We start from the raw sequence: 19,176 nt of genomic DNA on the forward strand, positions 1-19,176 counted from the left end.
TTTTTGTATAAGTCAACTATATGCATGGAGATTGCCACTCGGTTTTCCCATGCACATCATTCCGCCTTCCTATTTAAATGGATGATGTTGGTGCTTGAGCGCGTGTTTCATATTTACTGGAGACTCTCAGAAACTCCACTTTTTCCCTATTTTCTAATTTCTGTTTTTGTTACCATTTTCACTTCCATTTCCGTTTCAATCCTTTTCCTTCCCTATAGTTCTTGGAAGCTCCCCAAAACTCCGTGTGTTTGCTGTTTCCGCTCACGCTTTTGTTCTTCTTCCCATTCCCCCATTCCCATAACTATGTCATATTTGTGTATGTGGGTGCATGTGTGTTTGTCTAGTTTCTTCTTCTCACTTCATAAATTGCTCAAAAGAGTGTGTTGCCTTGGAGGACATGACAATTATCTATGAAGTAAGGCATCCAATTATGTGCGCCCTTTTTAACGTATGCCAATGTCTCACTGAAGTCAATCCCAGCAGGAAAGAGCAGTCTATCAGTATGTTTGTGTTGATTCTACTGGTTGTCCTTGTTTGTGTGCAGTGAAAGCCAGTTCTTTGTAGTGTACTACCTTTACCAGTTGACTGAGTGTTAATATTGGAGATAAATTAGTCGTCATTATATTGGTGATTAATGGTTTGTTTCATCTAGTTTTGTAACAACAATTAAAGTGATTTAGTTTTTCCTTTTTCTGTTTTCTTGTGTCCCTTGCTTTTGTAAGGGACACAAGAAAACACGCACATGGAGAAAACAGAAAAAGGAAAAACTACATCGCTTTAATTGTTTTATCCCCTCTTATAATTCATATATAAATTGGTGCTCCCTCAAAACTATGACATCAAGCTCTGACACTTTTCAATGCTTCAAGGTGATTGCAGGAAAGGCAAGTGGTAAGAAGCTGCTGTCTATTGCAGATGCTAGTGTACGGCCAATGATGGAAGTAGTTCGTGGAGCAGTGTTTGACATATTGCAGGTTTTAAAATGCATCTGTTTAGTTGCATAGATTCATATGTTTTATCGATATCAAAATGTGCTTCGCTGTCCATGATCAGGCACGACTTCATGGCATAAGGAAATTATCAGCAGGGGGCAGTTGGTTGGACCTTTATAGTGGAACAGGCTCAGTGGGTATTGAAGCTTTAAGCAGGGGCTGCAGTTCGGTAATGCCCTTTTATATTTGTGAGAACACTCTATCCTGATTTAGAATTCTGCTTTGAAAATGCTCTTTACAAATGTTGAGAGTCATGTGCCAAGGAAACGTGCAGGTATATTGTGAAAGGCATATATCTTAGAGCGTAAAGATGCTGCTTGATTAAATGTGAGCATGGAAAGTGTAAAAGGAGCTGTCCAGCTTGCAAATATTTCCCTGCTGCTTCCACATGTGGAGTGTTTGTTGTCTTTTTGTGTTGGAGTTGGTGACTCTGAATCGAATCAGTATAAGTACATGTGCATGCTAGACCATATTTTACCGTTTTACTTTGCATGTGGACAACATTACATTGCCATTGGCTGAGATCTGTCATTTTGTACAATTTCATTGCCGTAAGGTTTGTGTTGATAAAGCATGACTGCCAACTTTGTTAAAGATCATCATCTTGAAGGGTATATATTCCATCTTTACTCGATTTCATTGCCATATATTTTACTATTGTTAAAAGATGACTGCCAACTATATTAAAGATCCGTTATCCTGAGGGTGTCTCAATGGCCTAATGAAAAAGAACCTTCTCAGAAACGAATTATAGTCATTGGTAACTCAATAGTTAAAGCACATGCTCATGTCTGGGTCTGTGTTTATGTGTGGGAAAAGGGGGAGGGGGGGGGGGGGGGGACTTTGATGGAGCCGTGTTTATATTATCTTGTGGAATGATTGCTCTGAGTTTTTAACTTGCACTCACCTTAAGGGTGAATCTAGGCTTTCCCTGGATTCGTCTAGTTATATTGATCATGATCAAATTGTTTCATAGCAAAGAGAGCAGAAAGCCTGCACCATGTTCACTTACCAGTTTCGAGTTACCTTCGAACGATAGTCGCATGAGCATCATGACAATGTAAAGGCTAACATTACTCTTAGCAATAGAGTTGGGGGCCCTTGAGAGGATTAGTAGGACCCCATTGCGGTGTAGTCTTCTCTTCATCTCTTATCTCCCCTAAGATAAACCTGCACCTTTTGTTCTCTCTCTATCTACTTAATAAGGGCAAAGGAACATTCACTAAGCAGAAGGGGTTGTGTTCTGTGTGATAACTGATCTTATGCCACACCTATCACTTGCTGCACATGACACCTTATGGCACCACGGCATAAAGTATTCACTTGTTAGGCTAGGATTTATGTATATAACTGGTGACTCAAGCAGGATGCTCTTCTATTTATTTACTGCCTCTTTTCTTGCACTACAGTTATCAAGCTAGTAGAGTCTATCAGTCTTTGTTTTCCTACTACTCTTTGCCGATACGGCTGAATACAGCCAATAACTTGAGCAATTTGTTGTCTATTAATTTGTTGCCTTGTTTTTTGCACTACAATCACTAAGCTAGCAGAATTAATCTGGTTTTTCTTCTAATTTCTTTCTGCTTGGTTGTCGTGAATCTGCAAGAAGTTTTGGAAGCCTTTCTCTGTGGAGATTGCTGTACTCAAGTTCTGTTGTCTGATCTGGAAACAGGCACATTTTGTGGAGATGGACCCTTGGATTGCAACAAATGTGTTAAAGGCAAATATAGAAAACACGGATTTCTCTGAGCTATCTGTTGTGCACGTGATGAAGACAGAATCCTTTCTGCAGCAAGCACCAAGACCAGGACGTATGTCCATTGTCTCTTGCTTAACGTGCTATCTAGCTGATGTTGCTGTTAGAGAGGGCTTTCCCTGGATTCTTATGCACTTTGAAGCTATGGTAGGGTCTGTGATTGAAATATGCTTGTTTTAGGTTGATGGAACACTTGGGCTCAATTTTGCATTCAGGCTCACTTGCTTGTTTGTTTTGAAGGCTTTCCATACCTTGATTGTTTTATTTTGATACAGGTGAACCATTCGACTTTATTAGTGTGACTCCTCCTTATGAAGCAGTCGACTATAATATTTTGATGGGCCAATTGTCAACATCGTATGTCCTAGGGAAGGAAACTTTTGTGGTATGTTTATTGTTGTATCTGAAAAAAAACTGTTATGACACCCATTATTATTGTCTCCATAAACGTGTGCATTTTGACAGTGTGAGATATTCAATATGGAATTTTCACACCTTAGACTGCTACATGAGGATGATTTAAGTCTTTTAAAAGACAGCAGCATAGTCAATAATGACCTTGGACCCATGGAATCCATGGATATTGTTGGGTCCTTTGATCTGCGAGCACCACCCGTGGCTGACTGCACTTATTTCTATTACTCGCACAAACTGCTATTACTACTATCAACCCCAGGATCCTATTTTTCGTTTTCCTTATGAACGCGATCATATCTTTATTGACCTACAACATATGAAGCACTTGCAAGGATGCCAACTGCCCACCTTAACTCTTCTTTGCCAGAGATTCATAGTTTTCAGAAAGGTTGCCTTCAGGGTTGATGTAACTTTTATGAAGATTTCACCTTTTATGAGGCCTTTGAGCGAGCATGTTCATCTTTTCAGCCCCTTCTTCAGAACGAGAAGGCATATAGTGGGGCCGAGGGGTTTTTTTTGGAGGGCAGTGTGACTGGGCTTTCTCGATTGATAGATCCTTGTGTTGTTGTTGCCCTACACTGATTTTCTAGAAGCACTCTGCTGCCCTTCTTTATGACGAGAAGGAAAATAGGGGGGTCGAGTGGGGTTTTTTGGAGGGCAGTGTGATTGGGCTTTCTTAATTGATAGATCCTTGTGTTGGTGTTGCCCTACACTGATTTTCCAGAAAGTGTAGTCACTATTGGAAACTTTGTGGGATATGTTACCCCTCTTAGGAGATCAAAGTGGTAGGGTTGTCCTTGTCAAAGTGTGCAGCTGTGCTGGAAGCCGAAGTAAATGCAGTGTGAAGAAGGGAGAGTCCATTATCTGCTACATAACACCCTGGGAAAGGGGGAAGAGAGAGGGAAGAAAGAAGAAGAAGAGGAAGAAGAATTTTGACGTTGTAGGAACAATCCCAAGGGACCCAAACAATCTATTTTAAGTACCATCACATGAGCACTCTCATGGGCGGCTGCATCATGGTGGCAGTCTCCTCCTCTGTAAAGACTCTAGTAGGAGCTGCTCTATGCCTATGTGGGGGTGATAGTCGGTGACATGGTGCGCGAGGGGGTCGTGGTCTACTAATCGCTGTAGCTCTATCTAGGTCCTTGGAGAGTCCCATGAGCTGAAAACTGGCGTGTCTTGGGGTCTTGCGGAGAGCTGTCAATCGGGATGAAATGTGTCACCTGCATATACCATAATATGAACTGTAATACCTGCAAGACCTACGTCTGCACCTCCTACACGAACAATGTACTCTGATATCATGTTGATGTAGAAGCCGAACAGAGTGGGTGGGAGTGGGCACCCTTGCTTCACACCATTAGTGCTAGCAATGGACTTTGAGGTGCATCCTGGGCAGCGTACTCGGCCTGTCACTTGCTCGTAGAGAGTGGATCCCGCAAATCATCTCTGATGGCACACCAAGTATCTGCATTAATGTGTGGTTGTAGGATTTTACAGTAGATTATTCATCTCCCACCGTAGCATTTGTGCTTGCATTTGCACCAATAGGTATTATTTAAAGTAACGGATCTTTTCATGGAAAAATCACCAGGAGTGTAAAGATAGTAAATGTGACTGACCAGTTTGTGTTTTGCATCTTAATTAATTCAGTTTGTTTTTGTTCTAGGTTGTGGAGTACCCCTCTGAAGTTGAAATCATTGAGGGCTGTGGTCCACTGGTGAAGGTATGCTTGCCTTCCTGCATGTTCAAATACGCATTAAATATCTTCTTCTATTTTTTGTACTGTTCTTGTCTGCAAGCTGATTCTTGTACTTCTCTGCTCTGAAATTTGAGAGAGAGAAATGAAATGAAATGAAATCAGAAATGTTATATTAACATCTTCTCAAGGCCATATTGACCTATAAGACCAGAACATCATGGTGAATCTGATGCAAGGTCTGGATAAAAAGAAAGAAAGAAACTTACTAAACAGAAACACTACTAGATGTGTTAAAGGTGGGTATCACGAGTCTGAAAGGTACATATACAAAAAGTGTGTGCGTATCTTGAGAACAGATACAAAATGGTGGATGTGTATTAGAATCCGGAGATGGCTCGCATTGGTCGCTGCATGATGTCCTCCATGGTGAGACCCTCTGCTACAACCTCCTCCGTCAATGGGAGCCTCCTGGATCTCCCCTGCTCTATTGCTCGATCACTTAGTTTACCTTTGCTAGTGCTGTGCCCTTTATCCCTCCTCTGTGTGTGTGTGAGAGAAATGAAATGTTATATTAACGTCTTCAAAAAGGCCAAAATGACCTATGAGACCAAAAAGTTACAATTGGTGAATCTGATACCATGTCTGAGTACGGAAATTACAGAGTTACAAAGAACTAAATCTAAAACACTAAGGAGAAAGGAAATGGGGGGGGGGGGTTGTGGGTTCAGATGAATCCTCTCATCGGTCGCTGTTGGATCTCATCGACTTCCTCCATGGTCAGTACTCTGGTTGGGCGTCTTGCATGTCGAGCTAGAGTGATCTGTATCTTTTGTTGCAGCCTTCGTCGGTAGCGGGAGACCCCCTGAGGTTGTGGACGTCTGGATCTGCCAAGCTTCGTGGCTCGATCAAGCAGTGTGCCTCTAGTATGAGTAGGCTCTGAGATCTGCTGTAATGACTGCTCCGTTGGCTCTTCTCTAGCTGGTGTGAAGAAATCTCTGATTCGTCTCTAAGACTGTCTTTCCTCTGATGTCCTCAGCAAGCTCTCCCTAAGTTTGCGCAGCTCTAGCAGGAACAATCCGAGACACCTCTGATCCTTGTATCTCATGACTCTAGAAAAAAGTCCGAACCCTTCTTTGAACAGGCAGTGGAAGCGGCCGCGTATCTCATAGTATGCCGGGCAGACATGTGTAGTGCAATTCTGTCTCTGGCTCTAAGTTACATAGGTGACATATCCTAGCTCCTGCTGGCACCCCTCGAAATCGGCCAGTCTCGATTTGGAGCTGATGTGAGGATGTGCGTATCTGTCCAGTAGCGCATCTTATCCCATGAGATTAGTGTGTGTCCATGTATGCAAGCCTAGTCACAAAGCCATCCTCCGTGAGTCGGAGAAGATGCTCTCTATAGAAGGTCATCTTCGTGCCTAGCTCCTGTGTCGGCTGTATCCATGTGCTCCTGGTATTTAGCTGAATCAGATCTTGACGTATGAGTTTGGTGATCTCTGTCCGTGTCAGAGACAGAGAGGGTGCATCCAGGGAGTATTGAAGCGGAGGTAATCTATCCATGTTGAGACCATGCGACAAACCATGCTGTCATCTGTCCATACCAACATGCTGTATCGCCTTGTAGAGCTAGTTGTCGAGATGACTCCAGGGCAAGCCGAGTGTATGTGTCCCTGGGGAGATCCCATTAAGACGTCATCAAAGAAAACTCCTGTGAAGCTTCTATATGAGTGGAAGATTCTATCCATCATTCTGTTGAATGTGGCTGGTGCATTAGAGAGTCCAAAAGGCATCACTAAGAATTCATACAACTCGAAGGTTGTTCTAAATGAAGTCTTATGCACATCCTGAGGAGCTATGCGGATTTGATGATAACCGCTCTTCAAGTCTATACGACTAAAAACACTTGCTCCTTGTAACTTGTCAAGAATGTCGTCAATCCGAGGGAAGGGAAATCGATTCTTGATTGTGATCTTGTTTAGAGATCTATAGTCTATGCACATGCGGAATGTGCCATCCTTTTTCTGTACTAGCAAGACAGGTGAACAATATGGAGAAGTACTAGGCCTTATTAAGCCCTTCTCTAAAAGTTCATTAACCTGCTTGAGAATTTCCTCTTGCTGCATTAGACTAACTCGATAAGGGGGCTGATTTGGAGGAGAACTTCTTGGGATCAAATCAATTGTATGATCCTCAAGTCGCAAAGGTGGAAGTTCATTTGGAAGTTCATCTGCAAAACAATCTTTATAACTTTCTAATAACTTAAGTCTTTTTTGCTCTAAAGAGGAAGAAAGTTGTGAAAAAGACACATCTCTCTCTCTTGCAAAAATCATGTACGCTGAAACACACTTCTTCATTTTTGTCTTGATGGCAATGTGATTGGCGATAGGAATACGCCAATCACCTGTATCCGCAAGTACAAGATACTCCTTTCCTTTATGAGCAAAGGATAGGGTTTTCTGAACATAGTCCGGAATGGGATGCATCTTGTAGTGCCAAGGCATTCCCAAGATAACATCCCATCCTTCAAGTGAAGCTAGTAAGAAAGACTCTTGATCCTTGTAGTCGTTGACCTTTAGATTCAACTTCCCTATGATTGGAGTAGAGTTTGAGTTCTGCCCTTTGAAAGCAGATTGTGCTTGAATAGAAACTCCAAAACGATTGGGCTGTAAGTTCAGGTCATCAGCTAGCTTGGTAGAGATGAAGTTGTCTGTACGGCCAGGGTCAAACAAAATAAGAGCCCGTTGGTTGTTAATGCTACCCCATGCTTTAAGAAGAGCTCTTTCTTTTCCATCCTTGGTTGTATTTCCCTGTACATATGGGACTGCATTGGAAGAGGGTGGTTGTGGAGGTTTGGTAGGACAATCACCCTTCATATGACCAACTTGTCCGCACTTGAAGCATCTTCCTTCACTAATGTAAGTTCGCAACTCAGCAGGAGAGAGATATCTCCCTTTCTTGGGCTGATCTGGCTTTGCTTCTGCTTCGGAGGCGGTTCTTTTCTTCTTTTGAGAAGAAGAAGTAGAGGTAGGCTGCTCATGGAGAGCCTTCTGCTTGGCATGGTAAGTGCTTTGCTCCATCTTCCTAGGAGTACCCTTGTCATGTATTCCATTAGCTATGCGAGCTGATTCCATAAGTATCTGCAAGTTACCTCGAGGGTAAAGCTTCATAGCCTTTTGTAAGGCTTCATGCAATCCTGCTTCAAACTTGCGCATCTTTTCCGAATCGTCAATCTTCTTGAATGGAGTGACTTTCAAGAGAACGTCCCAAAACCTATCCACATAGCGTGGAACAGTTTCGTTCTCTGATTGTGAAAGTCGATCCCATTCTTTCTTTACCTCTTCCTCATAGTCTGGAGGAAGGAACTGTGTGTAGAACTCCTTGAAAGCAGTCCAATCTTGGGGTTTGCGATCTTCCAGGATAAGGGTTAACCACCAACTGCTGGCGGTGCCTTTCAGGTACATACTGACATGGCGAAGCTTGGATCTTTCTTTAAAATTCCCTTCAGCAAATGCAACTTCGAATTGGCGGATAAAAGCCAACGCTTTGTCATTATCACGCCGCCCATTGTAGGTGTCGAATTTCACATCTTTGTCTCCCGACTTGAATGTTTTCTGCCTGTGGTGCTTCTTCTTGTGATGCTCCTTCTTTATATGCTTAGACTCCTTATGGACATGAGTCTTTTCCCTTGAATGCACTTCTTGCTGCGACGGATCTTCCAGAATCATGTCTTCCGGAGCAACTATGTCATCCAAATCCTTCATGAAAGAGAACAGAGAGGAATCAGGGGGATCCTGCTCTTGAACCTTTGGGTTAAACCGCACATGACGTTCTGGAGGTTTCCTGTGCCTCTCGTGCATGCGGGAGGTTCCAATCAAAGGATCATTCCTTGGTTTTGGCGCCTTTGGGTTCTGCGGGATTTCTCCCGACCCCATTGGCATTTTCTCCTTCCCTTTCTCAAGAGTATGGAGAATCTTTTGGACTTCTGGATGGGAGAGAGCTTTTTGCAACTCTTCCACCTGCTGTTCAAGGAGAGAGAACTCTATCTCGCGTCCTCCCATTTCTGCAGTCTGCCAAGAGTCGTCAATCCCTTAAGGAAGAGAGAGATGACCTTGCTCTGATACCACTGTCACAAAAATACGGAAGCGTAAACTGACTTTTAATTGTACTTCAAATACTCAAGAGAATTGGAGAGAGAGAGGAAAAGCTTGACACTTCATTGGGGACCAGAAGATGGGTTGGTCCCCCCCCCCATAAAGAGAATATCTTTATTACTAAGGGAGAATCTTTACAAGCACAAGAACGAGGCAATAGCCCGTCCTCTATTCTTTCTTTCTGCTTTTGACTGAGAGAGTGCGAACGCTACTCTCTGAATACTGAGAGGATCTTCCCTCTGCTATGAGATTTTTGGGAAGCTCTCAAAAACGAGAGTCTATCTTCCACAAAACTCAACGGAAGCTCTCGAAAATGAGAGTCTACCTTCCGCTAACTGAGTCCCTTTATGCATAATTATTCCTGCAACAAAAACAAGGGAGAAACACGCAAAATGCACGCACACATGCTTGCTGTAATTTTCTGCACATAACCTGAAAATGTTAACTTAGCACCTTCCAGAGCCGAAAAAGAGACCTTTTCCGCGATGGAATTGCACGAAACTCGGTGTACGCGTAGTGTAGGTAGAGAAGAACTAGATTCTATATGTATTTTGCTGAAATTCAACCTAAAGGAGGTGATTAAGGGCTGAAAACAGAGAATTTACAGCCACCACGCTCTACGAAGAGAGTGCCTGCTGCAACTTCTCGCGATGAAACCTCACCAAAAGCTGGCTATGGCTATGAGAGCCCTTGTTCTAGACAATGGGAGCACGAGGCCACCACATATGTCACAAGGGGCTGCTCTCAAGCTTCCATGGAGGGCTCCAATGCGTAGGGCATACTCACAATAGGGGGGGTAGGAGCACTGCCAACACTGAAAATGGGGGAGTAGGGCCTCCTAAATAGCCATCAGGGAGAGGGGGCACTAGGAAGAGAGAGGGTGAGAGTGAGAGTGAGAGAGAGTTAGTTTGCATTGGAAAGTGTGCCACTTGGCACACTTACTTAATAACTTTAAAAACCCTTCAACTTTCACTTTTAAAAATCCCTAGGCTATTAATGAAATGTGCAAATTAACTCACAACTGCACACACAGATGCTACTAATGAAATTGTTAGTTGCTCCCCAGCGTAGACAATTTAAAATACCATAACTGACTTATCCTAAGGCCGTAAAATGATTCAGGCCTTAGGGTTATTATTCTAAGGACCCCATCTCATTCCTGTGCTTGCACTAGCGCGCGTAATTTTCTGAGCCTGAAATCTGAGGCTACTATCTACCCCTTCATTGAAGACCCGATTTCCCAATCGCTAGGGCTTCAGGGTATTTTCTACTAGGGTCTCCCTGAGGTGCATTGGCCCAAACTTGGGCGCACCTGAGGCCCCAGAACTGCTAAATCTATTCTGATGTGCACACAACTAATTAGATAATTCTTTTCTCGTAAATAAATTAATTATTTACAAAGTCTGACTTAGTTACACAGTTTCAATTAGAAGGAGACATCATTGATCTTTTCAGAGATCTAGAAAGGTCCGTAGTATCACATATTACGCTTTGGAAAAAGCCTCTCCTTTCCCTTTTTCTTTCTCAGGCGTGCCTTCTCAAAGCGGAAGAGCATCCAATCATCATCCTTCAATTTCAAATCGTGACGATGGCGATCCACTGCCTTTTCCTGTCGTTCTTGAGATTTCTACAAAGCCTCGCGAACCTTGGCAAAAGCCGTGTAAAAGTCGCGCGTATACTCATCAGCTTCAAAAATCTTATCTTTCGTGCTTAGGAAGCGTGGAACCTTCGGAGCACCTTCAATAATCTCAAATGGCGCCTTCCCCGTCGAAGAGTGTATCGTGTTTATGTAGGCAAATTCCAGCAAAGGTAGATACTTTTCCCATTGAGTCTTCTCATCCGAGATATAAAACTTCAATAAATCTAAAACCACTGAATTGGCAATCTCAGATTGCCTGTCAGTCTGCGGGTGGAAAGATGACAAGAACTGCAACCGCGTGCCAATGTTCTCCCAAATTGCCTTCCAAAACAAACTTGTAAATCTGGGGTCCCTGTCGAAGACAATCGTCTCAGGCATGCCATGTAATCTGAAAATATGGGCCACAAACAGTCTCGCTAAGTGATCCGGCTTGATTGTTTTCTTTACTGGAATGAAACGAGCCTGCTTGCTAAATCTGTCAATAACAATCCAGATACCATCGTGACCATTCTGTGTTCTCGAGAGATCAAAAATGAAATCCATTGCAATACTTTCCCCCGGGGGGGGGGGGGGGGGGTATAGGCAAAGGCTGTAACAATCCCTGTGCTCTATGCTTGTTAAACTTGACCTTCTGGCATACCAAGCACCTGCGCACAAACTCGTCCACATCCTTCTTGAGTCTCGGCCAAAAGAAATATCTCTCTACCCCTTTCATGGTGGTAGCAATGCTGCGGTGACCCGTAAAAGGCGGACAGTGGCATTCACTCAAAACCTTTTCCCTCAACGACTGTGTAACGCACAACATGGTTTTCCTCATCAAGTAGCCATCCCGAATGGAATATCCCGCTACTGTCTCCCCATCTCGTATCCGTGTGAAAACGTCTGCAAAATCTGGATCGATGGCATACTGGTCAACCATATCCTCGAAGCTCCTATAATGTATCACAGAAATAGCCAAAACCAACGGCTTTCGAGACAAAGCATCTGCCACCAAATTCTTATGTCCCTGAACATGGACAATCTGGGAGTGAAACTGTGACAAGATGTTCGCCCACCGCATCTGCTTTTGCAATAGCTGCTTCTGTGACAAGTAGCGTAAACTCCAATGGTCTGTAAAGACAATAAAATCCGCTCCAAGTAGGTAGTGCCGCCACTGAGTAGACTTCTGCAAGTCTGGCAAAGTCAAAACTGGTCCTGTAGTCAATTTCTCTTTCAAAGTTTGAAAGGCAGTCACCTTTGTGGGTCCCCACGAGAAAGGGACTCCTTTCTGTGTCAAGATATGCAAAGGGGAAGCAACCTCTCCAAACTTTCGAATGAACCGCCTGTAGTACGAACACAATCCCAAAAAGCTTCTAACTTCATGGACATTCTTCAAATTGGGCCAATCACGGATAGTCTCTATCTTGGCCGGATCCATTTGCACTCCTGTTGCTGAAATGTGTCTTAAAAAGTATATCTCTGGTAGGAAAAATTCACTTTTCTTTGCATTAATCACTAACTTGTGATCTCATAATGCCTGAAAGACCGCAAGCAGATGATCTCTATGTTCTGTCTCATTCTTGGAGAAAACAATGATATCGTCAAAGAAAGTGCCAACAAATAGTCTGTACTCTCGAAAAATCATGTCCATCATCCGGTTAAATGTCGTAGGAGCATTGGTTAGGCCAAAAGGCATCACCAAAAACTCAACTAACCCAAAAGTCCTTCGAAAGGCTGTCTTGTAGATGTCTCCCGGCGCGATTCGGATCTAATGATATCCACTCTTCAAATCAATCCTGCTAAAACACGAGGATCCCTGTAATCTGTCGAGTATATCATTGATCCTAGGAATCGGAAATTTGTTCTTGATGGTGATTTTGTTGAGAGCTCTATAATCGATGCACATTCTCCAAAATCCGTCTTTCTTCAAAACCAACAACACTAGAGAGCAATATGGCGAAGTACTAGGCTGGACAAGACCCTTTTCTAAGAGTTCTTTCACTTGGTTCATAATCTCTTCGTTCTGGGCTCGGCTCACACGATAAGGTGGCCGGTTCGGTGGTGTGCTTCCAGGTATCAGACCAATGGTATGATCTTCAGGACGAGCGGATGGTAACTCGCCTGGTAGGCTCCTCCATCAAAGAAGATCAGGGCTTCTTGGTCTTTCACTTTGCCCCAAGCTCGGCAAAGTTCTGTACTCTCGTCCAACGTGCTAGGATCGGTACCCACGCAATCTGGAACCAGTCCTGTTTTCATCTTGTCTTTTCTTCCACGTTCCTCAGCTGCTCTCGAACTCTCAAGCCTTTCATGGTCCTTGTCGTTCTGTTCTTTCTGTGCCTTTATAGGGCACTTCACAGAGATATGTCCAGTTTCCCCGCATCCAAAGCACTTCCCTTCCCTGATGTACCGAGCTCTCTCTTGTGGAGTGAGTTTGGGTCGTGCATCTTTCTTTTCTGGGTTGCTCTTCCTCTTTCTACTTTCATTTGTCGAAGTCTGTTCGGCTCTTTGTGTCGTGATCTCATCTGTGGGGCAGGTCAAACTGCCAGAGTAAATGGCAAAACCCCGTTTCGCATGACTCATCAATTCCTGAATGGAAGCTGAATTTTGTTCCAAGCAGTGATCTCGGATCTCTGTAGGTAGACCCAAGGTAAACCGCTCAATCTGTTCCTTGAACGAGATCTTCTTAAATGAAGAGACGGGTAGAAAAGACCTCCAGAATCTCTCGCAATAAGCGTCCATTGTATCATCCTTCTTGGTCATCCGAAGATGGTTCCAAGCAGTTCGTATATCACATTCATACTCTCGAGTCAACCAAGAAGAAATAAAAAGCCTCTTGAATTTCAGCCATTTAACTGGCACAGTCTTGTTTAATAGAAGCGTGGATCACCAAGTTCGAGCATTCCCCTTTAAGTAAGAGGCAACTCTCCGAATCTTAGAGTGCTCTGAGTAACGCCCTCCCGCGAAAGCAATGTCAAACTGCTATACAAAAGACAAAGCCTTCAAAGCATCTCTATAACCAAAAAACGTGTCAAATTTAATTGACTCTACACTTTCCTTAAACTCTCTGACTTTCTTGCTTTTGTCTTCCAGAAAGTCATCTGGTTGGCTTTGTAAAAATTCTTCTTCTTTGCATAAAAGTTGTTGTCATCAGAGTCCGAACTGTCTGTAGACGATTCGTCTGTAGAACTGTCAATCACGGGGCGAGATTTAGACTTCTTTGCCTTTTTCTTGCCTTTCCCGAGGCGTTGCTTTTTGCCTTTTCTGTCTTCTTCGCTCGAGTCAGATGAGCTAGAAGAACTATCAAAAGAAGAAGAAGAAGAACTGGGTACTCCTTCAAATCAAACACGCTTCTTCTGCTTTCTTGCCTTTTCAAATGTAGACTGACAACCCAAATAACCCGGGAAGTCAGTGCCTTTCTTTTGCTTTTTGTCGTGATTTTTACCTTTGTTTTGCGCGTCAAAAAGTTGAGCAATTCGTGCATCACCCACCTCTTCTAATTCTTTCCATGTATACTTCTTGGGAGTAGGAGGTTTCTTGAGAGCGGGTTTTCGGGGTGGTTTTGTGGTCTTCTGCCACTGCGTGTGCACCTCTTCGAAAGAAGTCTTGCTCATATATTTAGCCAATTTTGGGTCCTTGGCAAAATTTAGCATCATCTTTGTTGCATCATCGATCAATTGTCGACGCTCCATCTCTTGACACTCCGCCTGAGTAGGCCGAGGCAGGCCATACTCCTCGTGTGAATCTTCGTTGTGATCCCTTCTTGCATCTCCGAATGCAGAGGGAGTCGATTGATCTTTGCCTGAAGCCATAGGTGCCGCGGAAAAAATTTAGGGATCGGATTTCCCGTAGAAGAGAAATCGGCCATGCTCTAATACCACTGTAAAGGACTTGGACACTCCAAGTCGAGAATCTACCACGACAGCACAAATAACCACTACAAAATAGTTCACAGTTCACAATTGATTCGACACTGGCCCGGCGGAGTTCCGTGCCTAGAGATATTGGCCCCAAAGTCTGGCGCCCCTTTCGGTATTTCTTTTTATATTAATCTGTGTTCAAAGTACAAGAGTGCGGACAGGCACTCACACTCAGACTCTGTGTCCAGATGCTCTCAGTTGTGAGTCCCTGCTTGCTTATTTAAAGAGTACAAGGGATGGCAAAAGCAGAGCCCCAAAAGCTTCCCATAAAAAGCTGTCCATAAAAACTGCCTCTAAAACAGGCTTTCAAAAATAAAGCACAAATTTTAAGCCTTCTCTCTCTTGCTTGTCAAATAAAGCAATAGCGCTTCTTTCTCTCTCTGCTAATTAGCGTTAATAAAGCAAGGCCAAACAGCTACGTTACGTCTAAAGTCATGTCTCTACACCAGGAGACTGTGTCTTTTCATTTGTGTCTCTTCGTCTCCTATATAAGGAGCCTATTGTACTCGGTTTCAAGCAGCCATTCACGCAATCAAACACAGAGTCTTGTAAGTCTTGTTTCTGAGTTCAGTTCAAGTTTCTTAAGTCTTAATCATGAGTTTAAGTACTTAATTAAGGATTAGTACCTAGAATCCTTACAACAATCAAAGACCAAGTGCGGGTCATCAAGGAGGAGGAAATGAAGCCATCTTGGGTCGAGGTCATCACCAAGACACAAAAGAAAGTGGAGGCGGCTAAGAAGTGGATCAATGTCGCCAAGAAAGGGAAAGGTAAAGAGACTTCTTTTGCACCTATCATCATTAATATGACCCTCGATGAAGAGCAAAGAAGACGGCTCCATGCCTTACATGTGAGGGTCATCGGCCTCAACGATGTCAACAATGTTGAAAAAGAGGTCACAAGCCTCATCTCCATGATGGGGATGGAGAAGCCTTTACACACAAAGGTATGGAGGGTGGTGGGTAAGAGGAGTGAATGCCCAGGAGAGTCTTCAAAGCACAGAGCACTCATACTATGTTTCCCCTCCTTCGAGAAGGAGGACGAGTTCTTGCAGAAGAGGCCATCCCTCAAGAAGAGAAGTATTTTTCTTGGTGATGATCTCACCCTCTCGCAGCTAACTCACATGAGAGAGCTAATGCCAGTGATTACAGCAGCATTCTACAGCCGGTCGGGTGGTGATTGTAGAGTCACTCTACATGACAGTGTGAGACCTACGGGACCATACTAAAGATGGCACCCTGGAATTGTAATAGATCGAATAGGCTAGATGTGGGCGCCTTTGAGGATAGCTTTCAGGACAGGGACATTCTATTCTTCGCAGAGACTCATCAGGCCCTTGGACAGATGATGCCACATGTGACGGGATATAGATGGGAGACAACTTGCCGAACTGACACAAGATCTGAGCATGGGAGAAGAGGATCGGGGGGAGTAGCAATATTATTCAGAGAGGAGCTACAACTACTTCTACGCATTGTATGAAGAGATGATCATGCTAGATACATGTGGGGGAGGCTGAGGGCCAACACAGGCCGATTTTTATACTTTGCCATATGCTACTTTCCCCCCAGTACATGAGTCTATGTTAGGCCTAGAGGCGAGTCACCTTTCTCTAGAGTTTATCCTAGACAGACATATGGGAGTTTTCCAAGGATGGTGACATCATCCTCCTAGGGGACTACAATGCCACGACGGGCAATGTTCAGACAGTCTTCTCTCGCGATGCTTAATGGCATACAACGCTTTCCTAGAGCGGCCGGTCTCACATGCTTTCCACACAGGCATGGGACCAACACAGTGGACTATGTTATGGCATAGCCGAGCTTCATCCCTTGCATTCAAGATTTCACAATAGGACACAGAGAAGTGGGTGTAGCAGTGGATTATGCCCTCTTGACACCTTCCGTCTCCTTTCAATATAGTACAACTCGGGTGTCAATGGGAGGACACATACCCGCTATACATTTAGACCAGAGACTAACTCCATTTATACAAAGAACACTCGCAGTTGAGGAGATCACCACTTTATTGACTGAGACATTGCACGATGCAGCAGCACACGTACCCACACTCAGCTTGATCAGAGACCCGTTCTGGGACCATGCCTCAAAACAGTTGGTATGGTAAGGAGTGTAGAGAGACAAGAGCACATCTTTAGAGGGATCTTTTCTTAGGAGTCATTAATCACAGACAGTCTCGGATAGCCTTCAAGCGCCATGTACGACAGCAGAAGCGAGCATTCCTAGTTCAGATGGAGAGAGACTTATACCAGTTGTCCTCAAGTAGAGACTTAGGAGAGGCATGGCGTTTCTTTCATGAGCACTCCCCTCCCCCAATGATTACTTCTCCTGATGTTTGGGGTCAATATGCAACATCCTTATATATGGTCCCTGGACAGACACCCCTTCCAGATCCTCCTAAGCCACACCCAACTAGGAGTACCTTCTTTACCACTCAGATCGTAAAGACGTCCATTCACGGGATGAGGACCAGGAGGGCATATGATCATGATGGTCTAGTAGTAGAGCACTTTATACATTCTAGAGATATGTTGACAGAGGTTCTTGCAGTTCTATTCAATCGTGTCATGTGTGAGGGTCTACCTGAGACTTGGAGACTGTCTACTATTGTGCCTATCTTCAAGGTAGGTGATCCTACAGGGCCTGGCATGGTTGTATGCATCTATCCTTGAGCAGCAGTTGAGAAGATGGGCATAGAGTGAGGGCATACGAGCAACGGGATAGGCCGGTTTTAGGAGAGGCTCCACTCTTTACCATATTCTAACACTCAGAGCCATCATTGAGGAGGGTGGGGTACACCAAAGACGGATTCATTCTAGCTTTGTGGATTTTCACAAAGCATTGCCCAGAGCCAGATTGATGCGCGGACTACAAGAGATGGGAGTGCCCATTGAGTTGCTTCAGGGGATCATGGCTCTATACAGATCAGTGGTGCGACATGTACGCACTCCAGAGGGGATATCTGATTTAGTTCACTCCACTATTGGAGTGAAACAAGGCTGTTCATTATCATCTACTCTACTTGGTATGTATATAGATGAGGTTTCTAATTACATTGATAGAGAGGGTGACAAAGGTGCCCAGCAGGCATGGACATGGATTCGCTTGTTGTTGTATGCTGATGATATTGTGTTGATCTCTAACTCACCAGAGGGTATGCAACGACGTTTGGATGCATTACATACCTTTGCAGAGGATAGTGGATTGTCTGTAAACCTTGGTAAAACCAATGTTAGGGTGTTTAACACCACACCCCAGTGGATCAGGAGACCATCACCTACATTTCCTTATGGTTAAGAGACTGTGGAGTACACAGATGCATACACTTATCTTGGGGTAGTCTTCACTCGGCCAAAGTTTTCTTTGAAGAAAGCAGCAAAGACTAGACTGACCAGAACGTATGTGGCCTTGGGAGGACTGGAGAGGATATGTTCGCAAGTTCAGTCCAGGAACCCGAACAAAGCTCTGGCTCTTTGATACCTTGGTAGCTTCAGCTATGCTCTATGGGGTTCAGGTTTGGGGACCCTCTGTGGGTCAGGATGGGTGGAGAGATATGGAGAGGTCCTTGGTATCCATAATCTCTTAGCTGATAAGAACCAAGCCTCCGTGCCACACGAGATCATTCGAGCGGAATAAACAGCCCCCCCATTGGACATAGTGTCACAAAGTGATGCGGTGTCTACCCGAGAGCATGCGGGAAACCCTAACCCTGATTGCTACTGAAAACCCTAATTCTGGAAATCCTAACCCTAAAACCTGCAAACCCAAAAATCTACCAAAAACCCTAACCCTAGAAACTGCCATAAACCCTAACCCTACCCCTAGGGCAGCAGGCTGAGATTCCGTGAAATGCGCTCGCATGATGATGTGGCACCGTACGGAATCCTCCGGAAATTGCACTGGCAAAATTGCATGGGTTGCTTTTTGGCTCTACGCAATTCAAGAGAGAAAGAGAGAGAATATTTGCTTTATTTTCCTAAAGCTCAAGAGAGCTTGAGAGAGGAAAGAGATTTTGCTTTTATTTTAGGCTTTTGATTTGAAGCTTTTGGGGCTCTGCTTTTGGCAACCCTTGTAAACTTTAAACAAGTGGTTTGGATACACACTCTGCAGAGCATCTGGACGCAGAGTCTGAGAGTGAAACCCTAACCGCTCTCTTGTACTTTGAACATTGATTAATACATAAAGAAATACCGAAAGGGGCGCCAGTCTTTGGGGCCAATATCTCTAGGCACGGAACTCCGTCGGGCCAGTGCAAATCTATTGTGAACTGTGAACTGTTTTGAAGTGGTTATTTGGTGCTGTCGTGGTTGATTCTTGACTTGGAGTGTCCAAGTCTGCTACAGTGGTATCAGAGCACGGCCGATTTCTCTGCTACAGGATATCCGATCCCAATTTTTTTTCCGCGGCACCTATGGCTTCACACAAGGATCAGTCGACTCCCTCTGCATCCGGAGATGCAGGTAGGGATCACAACGAAGATTCCGGCAGAGAGTATGGCCCGCCTCGGCCTACTCAGGCGGAGCAACGAAAGATGAAGCGTCCTCAATTGATCGGCGATGCAACAAAGATGATGCTCAGTTTTGCGAAGGATCCGAAATTGG

General features: G+C 44.2%; 1 protein-coding gene across 4 annotated transcripts in view; it reads left to right on the top strand.

Moving 5' to 3' along the window:
- Window positions 1-19,176, top strand: part of LOC147464402 (methyltransferase) — an 85,630-nt gene that overhangs the window by 16,321 nt on the left and 50,133 nt on the right. For all 4 annotated transcript variants that reach the window (XR_015188435.1, XR_015188434.1, XM_086514711.1 and 1 more), the window contains 5 exons: window positions 870-974; window positions 1,054-1,161; window positions 2,665-2,803; window positions 3,024-3,133; window positions 4,835-4,891. Coding sequence is in view for 2 of the 4 variants with exons in the window: in XM_086514711.1 (XP_086370837.1) it covers window positions 870-974; window positions 1,054-1,161; window positions 2,665-2,803; window positions 3,024-3,133; window positions 4,835-4,891 (519 nt within the window). In the remaining 2 variants the exon portion in view is untranslated. The remainder of the gene's footprint in view (window positions 1-869; window positions 975-1,053; window positions 1,162-2,664; window positions 2,804-3,023; window positions 3,134-4,834; window positions 4,892-19,176) is intronic.

This window comes from Adiantum capillus-veneris, chromosome 1 (genome assembly GCF_014529385.1).
Source record: "Adiantum capillus-veneris isolate H3 chromosome 1, ASM1452938v2, whole genome shotgun sequence".
Lineage (NCBI taxonomy): Eukaryota > Viridiplantae > Streptophyta > Polypodiopsida > Polypodiales > Pteridaceae > Adiantum > Adiantum capillus-veneris.